At 36.4% G+C, this 19,990-nt stretch overlaps 1 protein-coding gene across 1 annotated transcript in view; it reads right to left on the bottom strand.

Moving 5' to 3' along the window:
- The window catches only part of LOC145981992 (uncharacterized), a 114,616-nt gene extending 99,669 nt beyond the window's left edge, over positions 1 to 14,947 (bottom strand). The window contains exons 1-2 of the mRNA XM_083115526.1: positions 14,939 to 14,947; positions 7,282 to 7,463 (exon numbers count right to left, since the gene is read on the bottom strand). Of these exons, the coding sequence (XP_082971652.1) occupies positions 7,282 to 7,463; positions 14,939 to 14,947 (191 nt within the window). The remainder of the gene's footprint in view (positions 1 to 7,281; positions 7,464 to 14,938) is intronic.
- Between the last annotated feature and the right edge of the window lie 5,043 nt (positions 14,948 to 19,990).

Genomic DNA, 19,990 nt, shown 5'->3' with positions numbered 1-19,990 from the left:
AAGTATCATCAGTAAGTGTGCAATTCTTGCTATGAGAATGAAATACATATTGGGCAATATGTAGGTACTATTTTGAACTGTCATGTCCTGGCGTTGCCTATGTGGGGGCCCTACGAAATTAAAATTTTGTAAAAGAAAATAAGATTTTTTATATTTCATTGTAGTCTTCTTCTATTGGGTGAGTGAAAATTGTTTTTTTCTTTTATTTTTTCAATAATGGGCATGTAGTGCAGACTGTACTGAAAGAAACTAGCTATAATTTGTAACTCTAGCATTTGTCATTACAAAGATATAAATCTATATTTCAAACCTTGCGCAATTTTAAACTTCCCGCTGAATACGAGATCGGCGTTTAAGGGACTACCTTTACTGTACACTAGTGCCTTGCAATAACAAGTTAAAATGTTGATACACATTTGAAAAAGGTATGTTTATGTAGTGTATGCAACTTGGCTTGGATATCACTTGTCCCTTATGTGCTACACCATTCCAAAAATCCACCATATTCTGGTGGTTTTTCAATTTCTTGCATATTCAGCCACATATAATATGAATTGGGTGATATATATGGCAGCAACATGATGTGTGCATACTGAGCCCACATCAGGTTTTCTAGAAAAATTAATGCCACCTTCCTGGGTGGATTACAGTTGTAACAGCAGGCACACAAAATATGATTTTTTTGACACGTAAGGTTTTTGAGGCATATTTTGGGGGTATTTTATTTGCTAACAAACAAGCTGAGGTAATATTGATGCAATACACATATTCCTTGGTTGCAGGGTTGTTTGGTGTGTAAACATCACTAGGCTGTGATCAATAGTTCCAAAGTTATAGAGTCCTGAAGTTAGCTCTGAGGCTCATTTCTCAGATTTGGGTCACATATTCTGTTGAATGCCACCTAATTGCACAGGCTATAACTTTAGAACTATTCCTTGGAGGAACCTAACATTTGGAATATAAGCCTTCCAGACATGACTGAACCATTCTGCCAAATTTTATTCAAATCCAAAACTATGGCCTGGATTTTTTCTGAAATTGGTCGATTTGACATGTAATGTCCCATATGAATGGTAAAGGTGCTGCTAAAAATTATACCTGCATTCTCTTTTGCCAGTTATTATTCGGCAACAACATGTTAATTGGTTATTTGCAATCTTACATTCACATTCACAGCAACGGAACGGACTCGTAATAATATTATACATGTTTTAATTTTAAGATTACATATTAGGATTGTAGAAAAGCAAGTTATACATGGTGTATAATTGTACATTTCATGTATTGTGTTGTTTTTTTGGAAGAATTTTGTTGTAGCAAGCACACCTTCATTTATTAGGGACAAAATTGCAATATAATTTTGCAAGCATCAAATGCATGACTTTAACCTGGAACTGTAGTTTTTATTTATATATCTGTACCAGCATGAGCTCAAATCCTACTTAAGGAAAGTACAGTGAAACTGCTAATACATAACATTTTCAGGATACGCACATAAATGACCACCTAATTTTCATTTATTATATATATATATATGGATAAAAGCAAGGAGGCCAAAAGGGCTAAGTAAAAATCAAATAAGGTAAAAGGAAACACTCACCGGACAGTAGGAAAATTCAAAATTTTCACTAATTTATAGCATCATCGGTGTGAGAAGAAACAGAAGACGGAACCGGTTCCGTTATATGTTGATGATGCTATAAATTAGCGAAAATTTTGAATTTTCCTACTGTCCGGTGAGTGTTTCCTTTTACCTTATTTGATTTTTATATTATATATATATATATATATATATATATATATATATATATATATATAAACGTTGCTTTATTTATTGCCATTCCTGGAATAATTATAACAATTCCACCTTCTTGCTGTCATTATGATAATGCAAAACATGCAACAAACTCTTGCAATTTACAACAACTGATTTAGACTTCGCCATGTCAACTGCACAGTGTACTTAGTTTCCATGTTTATGTGGCACTTAATGCATTAGGTGGAGCCCTGACTGCCACTTATGTTACACGAGACTTTAACTGCCAGTTAACATTAAGTGGCCATTGAACAACTGCAAAATGGTGTTAAGACGTTAAGCAGAGATTGTACAACTGGCCCTAAGTGACTTAAGAAAGATATGCACAATGATTACAGTATAACTACATGTCTTATGGTTCACACACTGCAATTTTAGGCAGAAATAGTAACAAAACTATTAAAAATCACTTGAGTTCACACTTACAGGGTGGCTACAAACAAGCAGAAATGAAATTCCCTGACTTTTCCAGGTTTTCCAGGACAAAATTTACATTTTTCCCTGACAATTACAAACTAAACTAAATCGATGTTCTTACAAATGGAAATAATAAACTCATACAGATCCACATATGGTTTTGTTAAGTACCAATATTATCTTCTATTAAATTGACTTAATTTCTTTATTCTCTATGATTTGAATTCAAAATGCAAAATAGTGAATTTGGAAAATTATTACAATTCACAAGCTAAGGAAGGATTATGGAATTTTGTCATACGCAGTAAGTTTAAAATAAAATATTTGATTATTTTTAAAGTTACGACTAAATGAGATAAGAGTGAAGAGTGATTGATTAAAAAATACAATTTCTAATTTATCAGTCTCCTTATACATTCTCGGTATTATATGTTGATATTTCCACTGAGGTTTGGAACCCTCTGCTTGCAAAAACTATGAGTGCGGACTCATTTTCCAATGCATAAAGCTACTTCTCTCATCTCTGTAAAGCAAACAACTTAACTCTTGCATATAAATGAAACAACTGAATCAAACAAAAGAAAGTGTCATATTTCCTTACATTATCAATGGGATTTCTGCTTCAGTACAGTATATCCAAGTAAAGTGCTGTGAAACTGATAACATGCAGTTATACCATTAATGCTGACGAAAAGGGTATGTAAGTATTAGAAATTTAATGCAAGGAATTTATAGAATTGCATTGTATAGGTACCTGATTTAGCTAACCAACACATTAAAACAGGAACACTCTAATAATAAAAGCGTCTGAAAGTTCATATACGAGGGGCATCCTGAAAAAAGCTCCAATGGTGCCTATACGCAGCACTAGTGGTCGGAGAGCGACACACACACACATGCAGGCAGGAAGAAGTGGCATGTAGCTGTAATCTGGTACAGTTGCAATGAAGCCGGTTTAGGACAGTTCTAGGTTAAAGATTGCAGCTCTCATAAAGTCTCCCACCGACTGAGATGTAGCCTACATTGACGCTCAGAATTTGGCACAGAGCCACCAGCAATCGTGTGAGGTGTGCAGACCGGACATCGTGAGTGATAGTATGGTCAGACGATGGTGCAGACAATTCACGGAAGGCCAATCGATTGTGCACAACCCCATACAGCTGAGTACACATGGGCCCTTTGCATCACTTCAGGTGAGAGATCTTAGACCACTCCCTGTACAGCCCTGGCCTTGAATGTACCGACTTTCATCTCTTTGTTTAACTGAAGAGGTTTCTGGCAGGGCAAGGATTTGACAGCTATATTGCGGTAGAGATAGTTCCAGTCTTTGCTGTCAGACACATATACCATGGGCATACAAAATTTAGTGCCATGCTACGACACATGCCAGAACAACGGTGGTGATTATGCCGAAAATTAGGTTAGGACTCACTGTTACTAATGCAATAAATTACAACTGATATTCTTGCTTTACTTATGCCTAATCGGTAGGGACCTTGATATTTTGTTATTTTTTTCAAATTGGTGTATTTTCTTATTTTTTATTTTTTACTATACGGTGTTATTTTTCCCAAAATTCACATTTTCATTTTAGTGCATTTTCTGGCAAATATCTGAAATTATACCTTCATGGTGTTTTTAAACTACTGTTTCAAATTGTAAGTCACATGGCTTACGCCTCTTCGCGAGAGTTTGATATCTTGAAAGTTATTTTAGGAAAGTTATTTTCCATACCCCTTCATTAATTTTAAGGTAAGGATTTTAGATAATGGAATTTTGGTGTGGAGTTAGGGCCCCACACTTTCTTGATCACGGCTGAAGGTGGGGGTGATGTGATCAGCACCACACTCCTGGCTACCTTAATCCCTCAAAGTTTCCTCAAGGTACCAGCTTCATATGATGCTGGGTGGGCGCCAGAGCAGTTTGAATAGGTGGAAAACATCCCGGTTCTCCCCCGCAGGGTATCGACCCCAGGTCTCTTGCATAGTAGTAAGATGCCCTAACGACTGAGCTCCATTATTACTCACTCAACAAATGCCGATATTTCGCACTTAGCTTGGTAATTCAAAACATATCTCGTGCGACAAATACGAAGATGTGGCTCCCGTGTGACGGTAGATACGCACTCGATCTCCTGTTAGAACCCTGCCACTTTGCTCTGTAATGCAAATCGTTTTGATAGAAGTTGAAAAAATCGTGGGAAATACCTGATTTAATGTGGCTGTCGGAATTATTCCATGTACGTATAACTCTATAGTTTACTCTTGAGTAAAATGTTGGAAAACTTGCATGTTCTATGTACACAAACATGGCCTAGAAAAGACAAGGATGTTGGATTTCATGGGATTTTTCGTTGTTTTAGGACATTTCTTTAAAAAAAAATTGCTAAAAATGTCAACAATTCGCATATTTTGCCAAATTCGCATTATTTCGATATTTTGAACGGGCAAAAAATGTGTCCAGACATCACTGCACATTCCTAAACATAATTTTGCAGCAATTACCATTTTTCACGGTTTTGGCATCTAATAAAAATCAATGTACCTACTAATTGGAAATTACTTTCTGGCCACCCCTCGTATAAATCAGTAGATGGAAAGTGAAAATTTAGCAGGGCTGGCAGAGAAAAGTCAATTCTTGAAGGAAGTGATATGCTGTTATGATTGAATGATTCGAGTAAATATGATATTAAAATATTTACGTATTTATTATTAGTATTTTATTTCATAATATTGGGTATTAACTTCACTCAGTGAGAGATTAATGACCATCTCTCACGAGTTTAAACAGACCGGACAGAGAGTGACATTAATTTCATTGCAATACTAGTGTTGCAGTAAATTTGAGGTTGGGATCATGCACTTGCCAATTTTTATAACGTTCACCAATGCAGATTTATGTTTCACTTTTCCGTGATAGTATTCAATATATATCCCGTTTAGTTGGTTCCTATTTATATTTTAGATTTAAACTGTTTAAATTATTTTATAGTTATGACAACCTATTGAACAAGTTAAAAGTTGAATACCTTTCAGCTAGAAGAAACAGAAATGACATAAAATTTGTTGAGAAAATTTTAGAAGGTTACTACTCTGTCCCTACGCTTTTATCGAGAATATCTATACGAGCTACCGTATCGAGTACGCACTAAAGGGTCGTTATTAACAACATCCACAGATTATAAATATAATGAGTTTTTAAACTCCACAGTCAGTAGTTATAATGAGTTCCAACAAGCCTAAAGATCAATTGTATTTTAATCATTCATCAGGCCTAGTTTATTGACTTACCATGTATACTTTAATGTATATATCATTAATATTTTATTGTACCTCTTATTGTATTTAGTATTTCTTTTATACAGTCACAACTTTATCATTCAATCTTATATTATAAATTTATGACTTTTTTGTTTTTACATGTATATGTACTGCTGTACTAAGGCCAGCCAGCTGTTTTTCAGCAGGATAATACTAGCATAAATAAATAAATAAATAAAATAAATTCTTCTTGATATCTAAGAATATTGCAATGTCATTGTAAACGTATGTTAACTTGTGCGAAACCAGTAATACGTCAGGATGATAAAAGAAAGTCTTTGTAAGCACTGCTACATTCAATAAGGTGAAGTGAGCCAGAAGAGTAATAAAATTCCAGCAGCATATTTGCAGTCTAAAGCTATTCTTGTTTATGCATGCGATTTTTGTTCGATGTTGCAGTCCAAGCAATTTCTGTCGCATGTTGTAGTGAGATACTTTGTCGGGTGGCGATATTCGACAAAAATCGTATGTATCAATGGAACCTATTTGTTTCCATGTTCCTTCAGTTTGCCCAACAAAATGCCTTACTACGACGTCCGACAACTATCAGAGGGCGCCACCCGATCTTATCCCCTCCATCTGTTGACAAGCCCCCTTACTACTCCCATACGGACAAGAAAAAATGATAATTCAATGCATTTTCCACGTAGAGGCTTAACCTTTACTCCTCCGATGATACCAACCATATGGTATCATCAGAGTAAGGTCGTACTGGCCCGATGATACCATATGGTATCATGGTGCTGATTACGAAATGAATGTGCTTTCTGGACCTTCATACTCTTATGTTTGGGTGGAAACTCTGACACAGGTCTGAAGAAAGCCTGGGAAATTCATATTGATGACCAAACTCCCCCCCTCTCCGCAACATATCCATGCCACATTTCCGAAAGAGTTTCACATTTTGGCTCATTATTCAACCTGTATGCCACCCAGGAACATGAAACATGTTTCAATCTCTTTGGAAACATCCATTCTTTGAAGAGAGTACTAAGGTTTGCACCTTCTCCCCACAATAGCGGGAGAAGAGGAGGTAAACTCCAGATTTTTATGTTCTTTTTACTGAAATTCGGTGGACACGCCCCCAAATCCCCCTTCCTCGGTTCAGTGTTTTGAATTGTACACAGTTGCATGCTATGATGTTTTAGCTGCAAAACAAAACATATCCGAAGTAGATTGCTTCCTTAGTGCCAGACTATAACAATTTTCCTCCAAAAATGCAAATTACCTATTTTTCGTAAAAAAAAAAAACACATTTTGGCTTATTTTTCAACTTGTATGGCACCCAAGATCATAACACATGTTTCATTCTTTTGAGAAATGTCCATTCTTTGAAAAGAATACTAAAGTTCGCGCCGTCTCCCCAAAATAGCGGGAAAATAGCGGGAGAAGAGGGAGCGAACTCCAGATTTTTGTTTTTTCCATTGAAATTCGAGGGACGTGCACCCCCAAGCCCACTTTCCTCGGTCCGGTGTTCTAAATTGTACACGATTGCATGCGCTGATGTTTTAGCTGCAAAACAAAACTTATCCAAAGTAGATTGCTCCCATAGTGCCCAAGTTATAACAATTTTCGTCAAAAGTGTGTTCGAAGTCAATGAAGATGAAATTCCCTGACATTTCCCTGACTTTTTTTGATACCTCAAATTCCCTGACTTTTCCTGGTTTTCCAGGTTTTCCATGTCTGTCGCCACCCTGCACTTATATCTTATGTATCGAAAGTACTTACGTTGTATCACCAACAACATCTTTAGATGTACACAGAAACTGCACTAACTTCTTGCACAAATCACCAAAGTTCAAGGTAAGATTCTGAGCACATTTTAAGAGTCCATATGATTCCTCAGTAACAGTAGTGCAAAACCACCACTCTTTGCCATCATCATCTGGAATAGTGAGAATCAGCTCCAACTGAAAAGAAAAATTAAGCAACTGTAACACAAACCATCTTATATTGAATAAACCCTAGAACACTAGTGTGTTCCCATTTTACATTGTAACTAGCGCTATGTAAGTTTTACGTACATGAAGAAATTGATTTTCAACAGAACCTCTACATCATGAAAACAAAATGACGATTCTCTTTTAACATAATTTTGTTTATTTTCTCTATATTGGGGTTTTATTCTTCAATTTAAAATGTATAGACATGGATTTATTAAAAATAGAATATTTTGAAAGAAGGTCTTGATTGACAAGCCTGTACGTACATTAAGAATGAAGGCAGAAAGTTAAAACAAACAATAATAATATTTATAACACTGTAAATAAGGAACAAATGTAATTTCAAAGTCTTACAGGAAATAGTGCATGCTTCAAAACTTTTCTTTTTTTCAAAATCTAACTATCAAAATAGAATTTTCAAATGTCAAAATTACATGAGAGATTCTTCTAGTTTTACTAGAGCTACGTAAAATGGACGTACCGTGCACAACATAAAAAAAATCAAGATGATCAGTGCTTGCACCCTCCTTACCACTGTGCTGCCTTATGTTTGACAGACTACTCAAGGCACTGCTATGTGGAGGGGTGTGTAGGTGATTGGTGGGAGTTAGGGAAGGTAATTAAGGGCACACCACATGTAAAAATTTAAGTACACTAGTGTCCTAGGGTTAAACAAAACCCATTACACACAAACATGACTGTGCATAACTTTCTCGTTTATTTTGTAAGACCCAGAAATGGTCCAGAATTTAAAAAAAATTAAGGCTAGGTAAATGTAAGGACAACTTATTTAACATTTTAAACATATTCTATTAGTAACACTATCTCTAGTGATTAAAGAAAGTGAAATATACTTCTGCAATAATTATGATCTGTTTGGAAGGTGAAATCACCTAAAGCAAGAAATCTAGGCTCTGGTGAATGCCAAATTTAGAACAATCATATTGCAATTCATCATTTCTAATTGCACACAACACTTTACTTCTTTGGGAAGATTGTTGCATTTGTTAGGACGGTGGTAGTCCAGTAAGAAACAAGTCCTTGGATCTTGTAGAACTTTACAAACAAAAACACGCACAAGTGGAATCAACATGTGAAAAATATCATGGCCAGCACATGAACAATTTTTTTTTAAATCAAAAGCTACACAACGAAAAAAATATTATTAGAATCTCTATGCAAGTCATGTGTTGGGAAACAAAAGTTCACATGTCAACATATCAAAAATGGCAAACCTCAAGAAACATATTAAGGCAAGTACATGACTTGCATACAAGTTCTATTTTAAGTAAGGTAAGGTTCTCAAGCACCGTACCATAAATGCACAATTAGGGGATGTATCGGTATTTTGGAGGTGATTCGATCAGCACCATGCTCCAGCTGCCTTTACCCTTAAGTACCCATTGATTTGAGGCAGGGTGATTCCCAGAGTCACTTTATGCAGGGACAAGGTGGGTAAAATTCCAACTTTAGATCACCCACTTTGGAAATCTAACCCAAATCTCCTGCATGGCAGTCAAATGCCTACCAACTAGACCACTGCACCTCTTCTATTTTAAGTACTTAAAAATAATTATTTACAGGGTAGTTAATGGATATTTTGATGGCCATACTATCATGTTAAGAAAGAATTTCAACTAGTCTACAAAGTTTGTCTAGGCTCTTCATCTTTGTTGTGAGCTGAGTTGTGTTCATTGGGCTGAAGAGAAATTCTCAATATGTTATCCCTAGAGGACATGGAATTTTGTTGTAACTGGGGAGCAAAATCCAAGCATACGTGAGTTTATATGTATATATAGTAATGAAACTGCACCTGGTGATCCTTGGCCTTCGAAGAAAGAACTCTAGTGCTAAACTCTAGACCACGGAGTACAGTTGTAGTAGGAAGTGTTTTAGAATACTGGAATCAATTGTTCAGTTTGAATCTTGGAGAAAGTAATCATCACAAAGTAATAGTAGCATTCTTGGTTTCCATTTGCCTCAAACACAATCCGTGCTTTCCAGGATCCACCAGCTTGCATCAGGCTGGTGAACCAAAAATGACATCAAATTTGGTGAAATCCGTAAAGCTTCATACTGAGACAAATCGAGACTAGTTTCAGAATGTTCATGCATATTCACATTTATTAGGGAAAATGTCTAAACCACAGAATATATTTCATGAATATTATATATTTTCACTTAGTGACATCTCATTTTGCATGGGCACTACAAATTTAAGTGGTATTCTTTTCTTAAAAAAAAAAAAGAAGAATTCCAAATATCCAACATGTTGCAGTTTCGTATAAAGGCCACACATCCAGCAAATTTCTAGTACGTTCTGGAGTACCTCAAGGGTCTAACATAGGACCTCTTCTCTTTCTTCTATTAATCAATGACTTACCAGAACATTTGATTAATTCTAGGAAACTGTTATTTGCAGACCCGAAATTCTTTCAAATAATAAAAAATATTGAAGACTCTGTTTGTCTACAACAAGATATAAATAGGTTGAGTGTGTGGTGCTTGTGCAACGGTCTTTCTCTGAATGCAGCAAAATGCTATTCCATTACTTATTCTAAACAAAGAACAGCGTTAAATTTTCAATATAAACTTAATCATACCAATCTAAAAAAATTAAACGGCAAAGGACCTAGGAATATATTTTGACTCTAAGCTAACCATATTACCAGGTGTGCCGGTTAATAATTCTTAATTTCGTTGCTGGATGGCGCTGGAAGCAAGGGTTGGTGCACAGTCTCAAGTGTTACGTTAGTGTGTTGCCAAGACAGTACCTGTCAAAAAGCCGTGGATGTGCAACCGAGTGCAAGTGATCGTGATATTGGGTTTGTGTGGGAAACATGTTGACCTTCAAACCAAATAAGGAGCATGTGTGGCATGTCCTGCTTCTCTTGTTCAATCAAAAGAAAAATGCGAGTGAAAGCCATCGTATCCTTGTGGAAATGTACATTAACAATGTCCTTACGCAAGACACATGTGTGCGTTGGATTTCGATGATTCAAAAGTGGTGATTTCGACTTGAAAGATAAAGATCGCCCGGGCCAGCCGAAAAAATTCCAACATGCCGAATTGCAAGTACTGTTGGACAAAGATGATACGCAAATGCAACAACAACTGCCAGAGAAGTTAAATGTTGGTCGCCACACCATATCTGATAATCTTCATGCCATGGGAAAGATCCAGAAGGCAGGAAAATGGGTCCCACATCATCTGAACGACGGACAAATGAAAAAGCGAAAAACGGTGTGTGAAGTGTTGCTTTCTCAGCATGAAAGAAAGTCTTTCTTCCAACGGAGGGTGACTGGGGATGAAAAATGGATCTACTTCGATTTTTTTTTCTTTTATTTGATTTAGTTTATTTTACTTCGCATTTTGTGCATCCTTGGCTAACTTGCGAAGATGGGGATGAGTGATGAAATGATGAAATTGATGAATGGACATTCACAAACAACCAAGCCCGACCGGGATTCGAACCCAGGACCCTTGGCATCGCAGCGCGATGTGGTAACCACTCGGCCACAGGGTCGGGCTGGGTCTACTTCGAGAACCCAAAATGCAAAAGTCATGGGTTGACCTAGGACAACCTTCAATATAGACCACAAAACCGAATCGCTTTCGAAGGAAGACAATGCTGTGCATTTGGTGGGATCAGGAGGCTGTGGTGTACCATGAGCTTCTGAAACCAGGTGAAACAGTGAATGCTGTTCGCTACCATCAACAACTCATCAATTTGAACCATGCATTGATCGAAAAGCACCCAGATTGTGCAACAAGACATGGAAAAGTGATTTTGCAGCACGACAATGCCTCATCAGGCATAAGAGACACCATTTCTGCACTTGGCTGGGAATTCTTGCCCCACCCGCAATACTCACCAGACTTAGAACCTTCGGACTACCACTTGTTTTCATTGATGTCTCACTCACTTTTCCAGCAACACTTCAACAATTATGAAGATGTCGAACAATGGCTTGCTGACTGGATCACCTCAAAATGTGAACGATTTTTCTGGAAGGGCACCCACAATTTGACGGATAGATGCACAATGTATAGCTAGCGATGGTGCATACTTTGAATAAAGCATTTGTTACCTTTCTCCCCAGATACACTTGTTTTCTTTCGGATCAATTAAGAATTATTAACCGGCACACCTGGTAACAAAGTAATAAGCAACGCTTACGAATTTATTGGGTTCATTATTAGAATGGGCAGAGACTTTCGAGACACCCAAACACCAAGAGACACAATCATCAAACCTTTTTTGTGAATAGAGCACGAACAAACATTGTCAAGAAATCCCCTATCTGGAGAATGAGTGTTCTCTACAATGCCTTAGAAAAGTATAACAAAAATATTGATTTGTTCTATATGCCATATATACAATTTAAAAACAGCATAATGAAAACAATATCAAATAACGGTCACTGAAGCATATATTAAAACCTGTATCTCTGAACTTCAGCGCCTTGAATAACATAGTGTGGAAAACAACCCAGGAAACTGGTTCTCCGAGATGATAACAAGTAGATGGCAGTGCGATCAAACCAGGTGCTAATTCTGTTATGAAAGTAATGTGGCTTAGTTAGTTTTTGGAATATATTGTGTAGATTTGTTTGTCTAGAACGGCGGTAAGTGACTTGATGGAAACAGTTATATTTGTGGAGTGATTTGCAGTAACGAAAAGGCATTAATTTACACAGAAAAGTAACATAAATATGTTTTATGTGCAACGCAACACAAGCATCAACATATCACATGTGAGGTTGGACGTCATACGTTGGATTGTGTACACAAGTTTATTTTTGTATACTAATAAAATTGAAATAGTGTCATGAAGGAGAAAAAATGTTTCGTCGCAAACATATTATGAAGTCATTTTCCCGAAATGCAGATATTCGAAAGAATTTGATTTCATATTCCATGGAGTTCAAATAGCCGATTAGGATGTACCTTATCATCTCTATCAACAAATTACTTTACATTCGTGTCGATTGGTAAGTAGAACATTGCATTTTTACTTGTGACTTGGCTGTAAAATATCTACCTTGTACTTGATGAAAATAAACCGCAAATTAACATAAGTCCACCATTGTATTTATTCATTTTTTATTTATTTCATTGGATTATTTGTTTAGTTTTTTAAGGGAAAGCATTTATGAACGATTTACAGGCAGTGCAATTGCTGGCCGGTTTAACATTGTATGATCATATAATAATAGCACAAATTTCTAAAACTATGTTCTCGGATATATAATGAAGTCAATTACAGTTTGCAGAAGCAAACTATTTGTATAACTATGTTATTTTTGTTGTTATTGTTCTGAATTTTATATTGCACTTTTTGAATCCCCCCAAAAATTAAAAATAAATAAGCCATGAAAACCAACAATATTTTCATCATGAAAGTGGACTTTATAATATTTTTTTTGTAATGAAGGGTTCTGGTCTTGATCCCTGATAGGAATGAATGATTGTACTTTAAAGATGCAAAGGTTGTCTTGATAATATTGTCCAGATTGTTGCCTTATCCAGATATTGTAGATTTAATTGCTGCTTGCAGTGAGTACACTGGGTAAGATTATAACCAAATTGTTATACACCTACAAGGAAGTACACAGTTATATAAATATATTAGTTTCCTGCAAACTATATGGATATCAGTTACATGCTATGCTGGCTGATCTATTAAATCGGAATGACTATTTTCACGAGGTGGTGAAGCTAGCTTGCAAGCTATTTTCACCAGATTTTTAAACCGCGCATGTACATGATCTTCTATCTGGCCTACTACATGTATGTGTGCATTCTTTAGTTGTTCATGCATGCTATTATCAAGCTTGAAATGGAGTGCATATGGACGACAAGTACATTTTCTGTGCACATTAGTGCTGGTAATGTAGCATTACATAAGTATAGAGGGGTATTACATTCCTAAATTGGTATGACTTAAGATGACCGGACCTCTCTCAGAGTTTCTTTATATATAGCATTCTTACTAATTGAGGCCTGCTAATGACGAATGTGACGTTAAAATTTTTCGGAAACGTCTAAAAATTGCAAAATAATTGTGAACCATTGACGTGTGGTTAGGTTAGGAAAACAGTTAAAATTTGGTGTCGTGGTAGTACCAGGAATATATATATATTTGCTTGTGAATCAAAAAATTTCGCGAAAATAGACTGTTTCCATTACGAAAACTAATGCCTTATTTTAGCTTATTTTGCAACTTCTAGACGTTCCCGACAACTTTTAACTTCAGAATCATGATTAGGAGGCCTCAATTAGTGAGTATGCCAAATATGAAGAAAATAGGAGAGGGGTCGAGTCATCTTAAGTCATTCCCCTAAATGCTTTTCTTATTAGGTTAAGGGCTGTTAGCATTAAAACATTAAAATTATTTTTGTAAATACTTCCCAACACTTGATCATGTAATATCCGGTCTTCAAGACTTCTGCTATTCTCACCAACTGGTGACAATAGCAGTCACACAAATTTGTAATTTTAAATTAACGTCTCAGTAGTAACTCCAGTAATACTGCCAATGATATTTTAAGTCCACTTTATGTACAGAAAGGCTAATCTGGACTGGACCTACAGTTTAAAGTGGGATCCAAACCGCTATGTGCCTCTACCAGGTATCGAAACTGGTACCCCTTGTTTACATTACTGCTATGCCATCTGGAGGGCCCCCAATACTACCAATGAATGTAATAAATTATGATAAAATACAATGTTATGGTTATGCTATTACTTTTTCTGGTGAAAATAGCATTATATGCTATTCACACCACGTTGTGAAAATAGTTGTGGCCTTAGTGTATATATTTAAACTTAAGCACTTTGTAATATATATATGGGAATTTAAAACAAGCCTTTTTTTCAACAAATAATGTTATTTTACACATATATACACAGAGCCAACATAATGAATGACATTGTGCATGTAACTTTTCAATATTTCTTACAAGCTATCACAAATTCCATCATGGTGGTGTGAGAAAATATAATATGCACTTAGTTGATATCTTGCTTCTTTAACTCTGCAGTTTGATAACGTCATCATGTTGTTTGTTTTTTTCTTTTCTTTATATATTAATAATGCTGAAAACATTATTGCAAAACTTGCACATGCATCAGGATTTGGATACAACTATATAATATAGCCTATTGGTTTAATGGTGCCTTCCAGGTCCAAGTGAAGCAAAGTCACTGCTTAGAAAATGATAAGAGACATTTACATGTACTTTCGAGTAATTAAATGCATTTTAGAGGAGAAATTATTATCTTCAACCATATCCACGTATCACACAGTACCATGCAGAACAGGAATTTCACAAAATAAAAAGACACCAGGACATGACACTCAAGATGAAATAAGTACTGTTACTGTTCTATTTGGAATGTCACATTTAACATACAACAATTACTTTGAAATATTTTACCTTCCTCATTTTCCCAGTAAACATCTAGAATAATATGTGTAATTAACTTCAAAATCTGTACATAAATTAACCATTCAGAGATAGAATATGCCATTGACATATATTGCACACTGATGCAAATCATATGGATAATATTTAAAATACCTTTTACATCTATGTTCTTAGTAAAGGTTCGCATAATCACTCTTGTAGATGTATAGTTATTTCCAGTGCCTAATATTTTTTCTGCAAGATTTCATCCTGTTTTCCCAGGACACCAAGATAAACAGACACAATAGCCCCATCTAGTTGGCTGCACTTTTTGACTCTGTTTGCACCGAAGCGTCTATTTGTTTGCACGGTGCAACACCGAGTCGCCTAGTTCGTTGATTTGGAGTCAAGTAGTGTATTTAGTGTCTGCACTACCTTCCGGACTGGTGTACGTTTGGTGTATGGTCAAATAAATGACTGTTTAAAGCAGCAGACAGGCACTTGTTGAATATTCTGAACTTTAGCACCGCTTTCAGTCTAGTTGGTTGAACGTCATATCCTTGCACCACCCTTACACCAACCTGACACTGTATACACCTGCACTGCACAGAGTGTCAAAAAGTGCAGCCAACTAGACTGGGCTAATGTTACATGACTAATTGCTCTGCACTTTAGAAGTTTTTGATTTGATTTGATTTGATTTAGGTTATTTTACTTCGCGTTTTGTGCCTCTTGGTTAATTTGCGAAGATGGGGATGAGTGATGAAATGATGAAATTGATGAATGGACATTCACAAACAACCAAGCCCGACCGGGATTCGAACCCGGGACCCTTGGCGTCGCAGCGCGATGTGCTAACCACTCGGCCACAGGGTCGGGCGTGAAATGAGATGAAATGAGGCTTTCCTTTCTATGAGTGAACTTGTTTCGTTTCTGGACTTCCTTCAAGTTTAGGAGAAGTATGGCTGCTCAAATAAGGGAGAATTTTTAAGTGCAAGTACAGCTATGGGCTTTCAAGTAACCATGAAAAGTACACTCTCTCTTGCATACACAGAGTGATATAAATATATATATATATATATATATATATATATATATATATATATATATCTTGGCGTACGCTTGTGTGTGTGTATATTTATATATACATGCATAATGTCATTGCACACTTAACTGAAAACATGTACATAATGTCATTAACACTTAACTGAAAACATACAGTATATATAAGGCCATTACACATCTAACTGAAAACCTGTGTAATTTAACATGTAAAGCTTGGTTGTTAGTATTTTTTACATGGGGAGATTGCTTCCCAAATTATACATTTAACATAAAATTTTATTCTTGTGGTTGTACAGTTAATACTAAGTTCCTCAATATTGTCCAGCATGAAGTAAATAGTGATTTTTTTTTTAATCTTATACACTAAGAATATCTGTCAGAATGAAACATACAGCAAGCAAGCTAACTAAAGGCATGACATGTTATTGTACTTTGTCTTGGGTTCATTTTAAAAAAACTTGCCATAATTTTTCATACTCTCCTACATTCAGATTAATAAGGAATGATTATTTCTCTTGTAGTCTACAGTTATTACAAGCATAAAAACACAGTTTTTCGTTGTGACGTTTCAGGAGAACACACGCTCCCTTCATCAGACATTTATTTTTAGTTAAGATACAGTTATAATAATGGTTAAGAATTTTTAAAATAGAAAAGAAAATTCCTTATACAATGGATGTTGTCAACGTTACATTGTTAAAATATAGCAACTTAACTGTGAAAAACAAGCAGTCTGTTTTATTTTTATTTCAGATAAAAATTTTGATCACATTATTTTTTATTTATAATTTTTTTGAAGTAATTTAATTTTATGCTTGTTATAACCGTAGACTACAAGAGAAATAATTCTAGAATGGAAGCAATACATATAAGAAAAACTATAAGGAATGATGTGTATTAAAATTGTTAAAACTTTTTGGAAGTATTGTACATTAGGCACACACAGGAGATGTACTACGTAGAAATTTTCAGTGAAAAGTATAAGCTCGGCCAGGACTCGAACCCGGGTCTCTGGCATACCGTGCCATTGCTCTTATCACTGAGCCACCGAGCCAGCCTGGCCTCACCTGACTTTTTGCTATTGCTGTATTACCTGGATCCACGCAGGTAATACAGCGATAGCAAAAAGTCAGGCGAGGCCAGGCCGGCTCGGTAGCTAAGTGGCAAGAACAATGGCACGGTATGCCAAAGACCCACGCTCGAGTCCTGGTCGAGCCTGCATTTTTCGCTTAAAATTTCTTTTTGGAAGTAATTTGTAGGTACTGTTGCTCATTGAATGAAAGAAATTGATTATGCGAGATACTACAATGGTAACATCGGAAGTTCATTTGCAACGTCTTAGTTTTAAGTATTTCATTTTATCTGCCTGTGCATTGTTTGATTTGTTCAGTGCTTTTACATAGAACCGAAGTCTCATTACAAAGTAAAATTTGACCAGTTTTGCGGTGACAGTTTCTCTATGATTGGTACACCCTACATGTTGACGTTTGAAGACAGACATAATATCGTTGATGATGCCACTGTGGAGTCTGTGTGTTGACAAATAAGATGTGAAGGTTTGTTCTACGTATCTTACAAGCTGCAGGAGGTGATCCGAGGGGTAACATAAACCACCTCTATCAAATTCCTTAGTGTGGCAGGATGAAGAAGATACAACTTTCTCTCTTGTTGTTATGAGGTTTTCGATGCAGAGTTGACATTGTTATTGTTTGTCTTTAAAATTTTTGGCAACATAGCCTCCTATGTAATAAATTAACCTTGCATCACTGTTTATCTGTACATAACTTTCATGATCATTTCCAATATCTGTGTGTGCCAGTCTGTGCAATTCTTTTTCATCTTATTTCCTTTCCTCCAACTGCTCTTTTATGAAATTTGGATCCAAATTATCTGCACTTAGCAAGGAATTTATGACTTCTGGTGGACAATTTCCATTTTGGGGGGGAAGGGCTAAATTATAAAAGGAAAGACGCTGAAGAATGTGGAGGAATTCTGTTGGTGTAGGGTGGTCATTACAGCTTGACGACTGCCTAACTATCCTGAACAGGCATTTAATAGCATCCTGGCTTAGTTTTGATGTCATGATGTATTTATATCAGAGTGTATGCAAGTACTGTAACAGTGAGAGTGTACTTTTGATTGTTACTCGAAAGCCCGTGGCTGTACTTGCACTTAAAAATCCTCCCTTATTTGAGCAACTATACTTCTCCCAATCATCAAAGAAATACAGAAACAAAAGTACCGTGCATCCATTTCAATCTTCAGCCGAGAGATCGGGAGAAGCGTGGCGGGCGGCGTTGACGGAGATGCCGACATTTGCAGCCTGTAATGCCTGCTTATTTTTATGGACATATGCAGACATTTATATAAATATTGCAAAAAGAGCACTAACCTGATTAGGTTAGGCTAACATAGTTAAAATTGGTATTACATATTAAAAAGAAAAAATTAATCCATGTTACGGTATCATATATTCTCTTTTCAAGTTACATAATGCATAGCACCTGCACACATAAAAAATTTGTGCACTCTATTGTCCAGTGCGAAGTTGGTCTTTAAGATATACTCTGATAAATAGCCAGAGAACAAGTATTTGCTCCATCCAAAAGTTGACATGGACTGACGAACATTACGCCATACTCGTTCTATGTTTTCAGAGTGAACTGGAACATAATGGCCCTGTATTCTTTGCAGGTTTTCTTGATGAACACGTCCGCTTGCTGGCGTGTCGACAAACTCCACACTATGGTTAACTCTTAGATGTCTGTAGCCTGCTCCCTGTAAGTTTATGTATGCTCTTCAACAGGGCATGAAATTTCAAGTTTGAAGTCAGTCGCCGGACTAAAATCTTTGGTCGCCACTATTTTATATTGATAAATAATAAAAATATGAGCAATTATTAAAAAGTTAGGAATTAATGTTTGTGTAGCACTGTTGTTCTGCACTGAAGTACCACTTATCAATCGCAGCTGTTGGGTCAAACTCTGACAGGGAGGATGGGGAGGGGTCCGTTTACGAAAACTCTGAGCAAATCATCCAGTGTCTCAGTCTTCAGAGTTCCTGTAAGTAGTCTTGAGTCTGTTGTGACAGTTGAAACCTCCCTCACATGAGGCTGTGCTCATCAGTAGAACAGCACAAAATGTCAAAATCTGGAGCAAATTGGGGAATCTTGCTGAACACCCCGCACTGAGGATCTTCTCCAGCGTCTGATTCAAAGCTGGAGAAGGAAACAAAAGTTTGTATTCTGTCCACTCTGCTGACAGAACATCCATTTTCTCATTATAAAGGCTCGGGTTCAATTATATGTAGAGCTTCTTTACTTTTTCTATCCCAAACTGAAGAATATTTTTTTTTTGGGAGGCCAACCCAAGGTGTCGAAAACATGCAGAGATGCAATCGTATCTGTTGACATAGACGGCAATGTTTCTGTGATGTACACCTTTGCATTGTTAATTAAGTTTCCTCTAACAGTCTGAAACTCTTGCACATCCCTGATACATGGTCCAAGAAATCTTATTCGCTTGGTCCAACATTAGATTCCAGGCCAGCCAAAACTGAAATACAGTGTTCAATTCTTATTTTCAGAGATGAAATCAAAAGATTCTTATTTTGTAGTGCCACGCTTAAAGGGTTCAATTGCCCGTAGAAATCCAAAAGGAAGTACAGAAGCTTAACAAATTTAAATTGCTTCAAACTTTTCAGCAAATCCTTAGCTTTAGCGCTATCATTATCTCTTCTATGGGCCACCTGTTCAGGATGGGTCACAACAGCTTTCCATGATTGCAAGAGAGCTCTTATTGCACGTTCTTTGCTGGCTAACCACCTAATAGTGTGGATATCACTCAGTTTTAGAATTTCTTCTATAACTTCTCCATTTCTCTCAAGAGGTGAAGTCTTGAAGCTGTTTGACACACATTTGAAACAACAAAATTTTAGTCGCCAGCCCAAAAATTTCGCGCCCTGCTCTTCAACAATCTGACATGATTGTTGTTCCGGGAAGTATGAATTGGCGTATTA

Source organism: Lepisma saccharinum, chromosome 2 (assembly GCF_977018435.1).
Source record: "Lepisma saccharinum chromosome 2, izLepSacc3.1, whole genome shotgun sequence".
In the NCBI taxonomy this organism is placed as follows: Eukaryota; Metazoa; Arthropoda; class Insecta; order Zygentoma; family Lepismatidae; genus Lepisma; species Lepisma saccharinum.
This window is presented reverse-complemented; position numbering and strand designations above follow the sequence as displayed.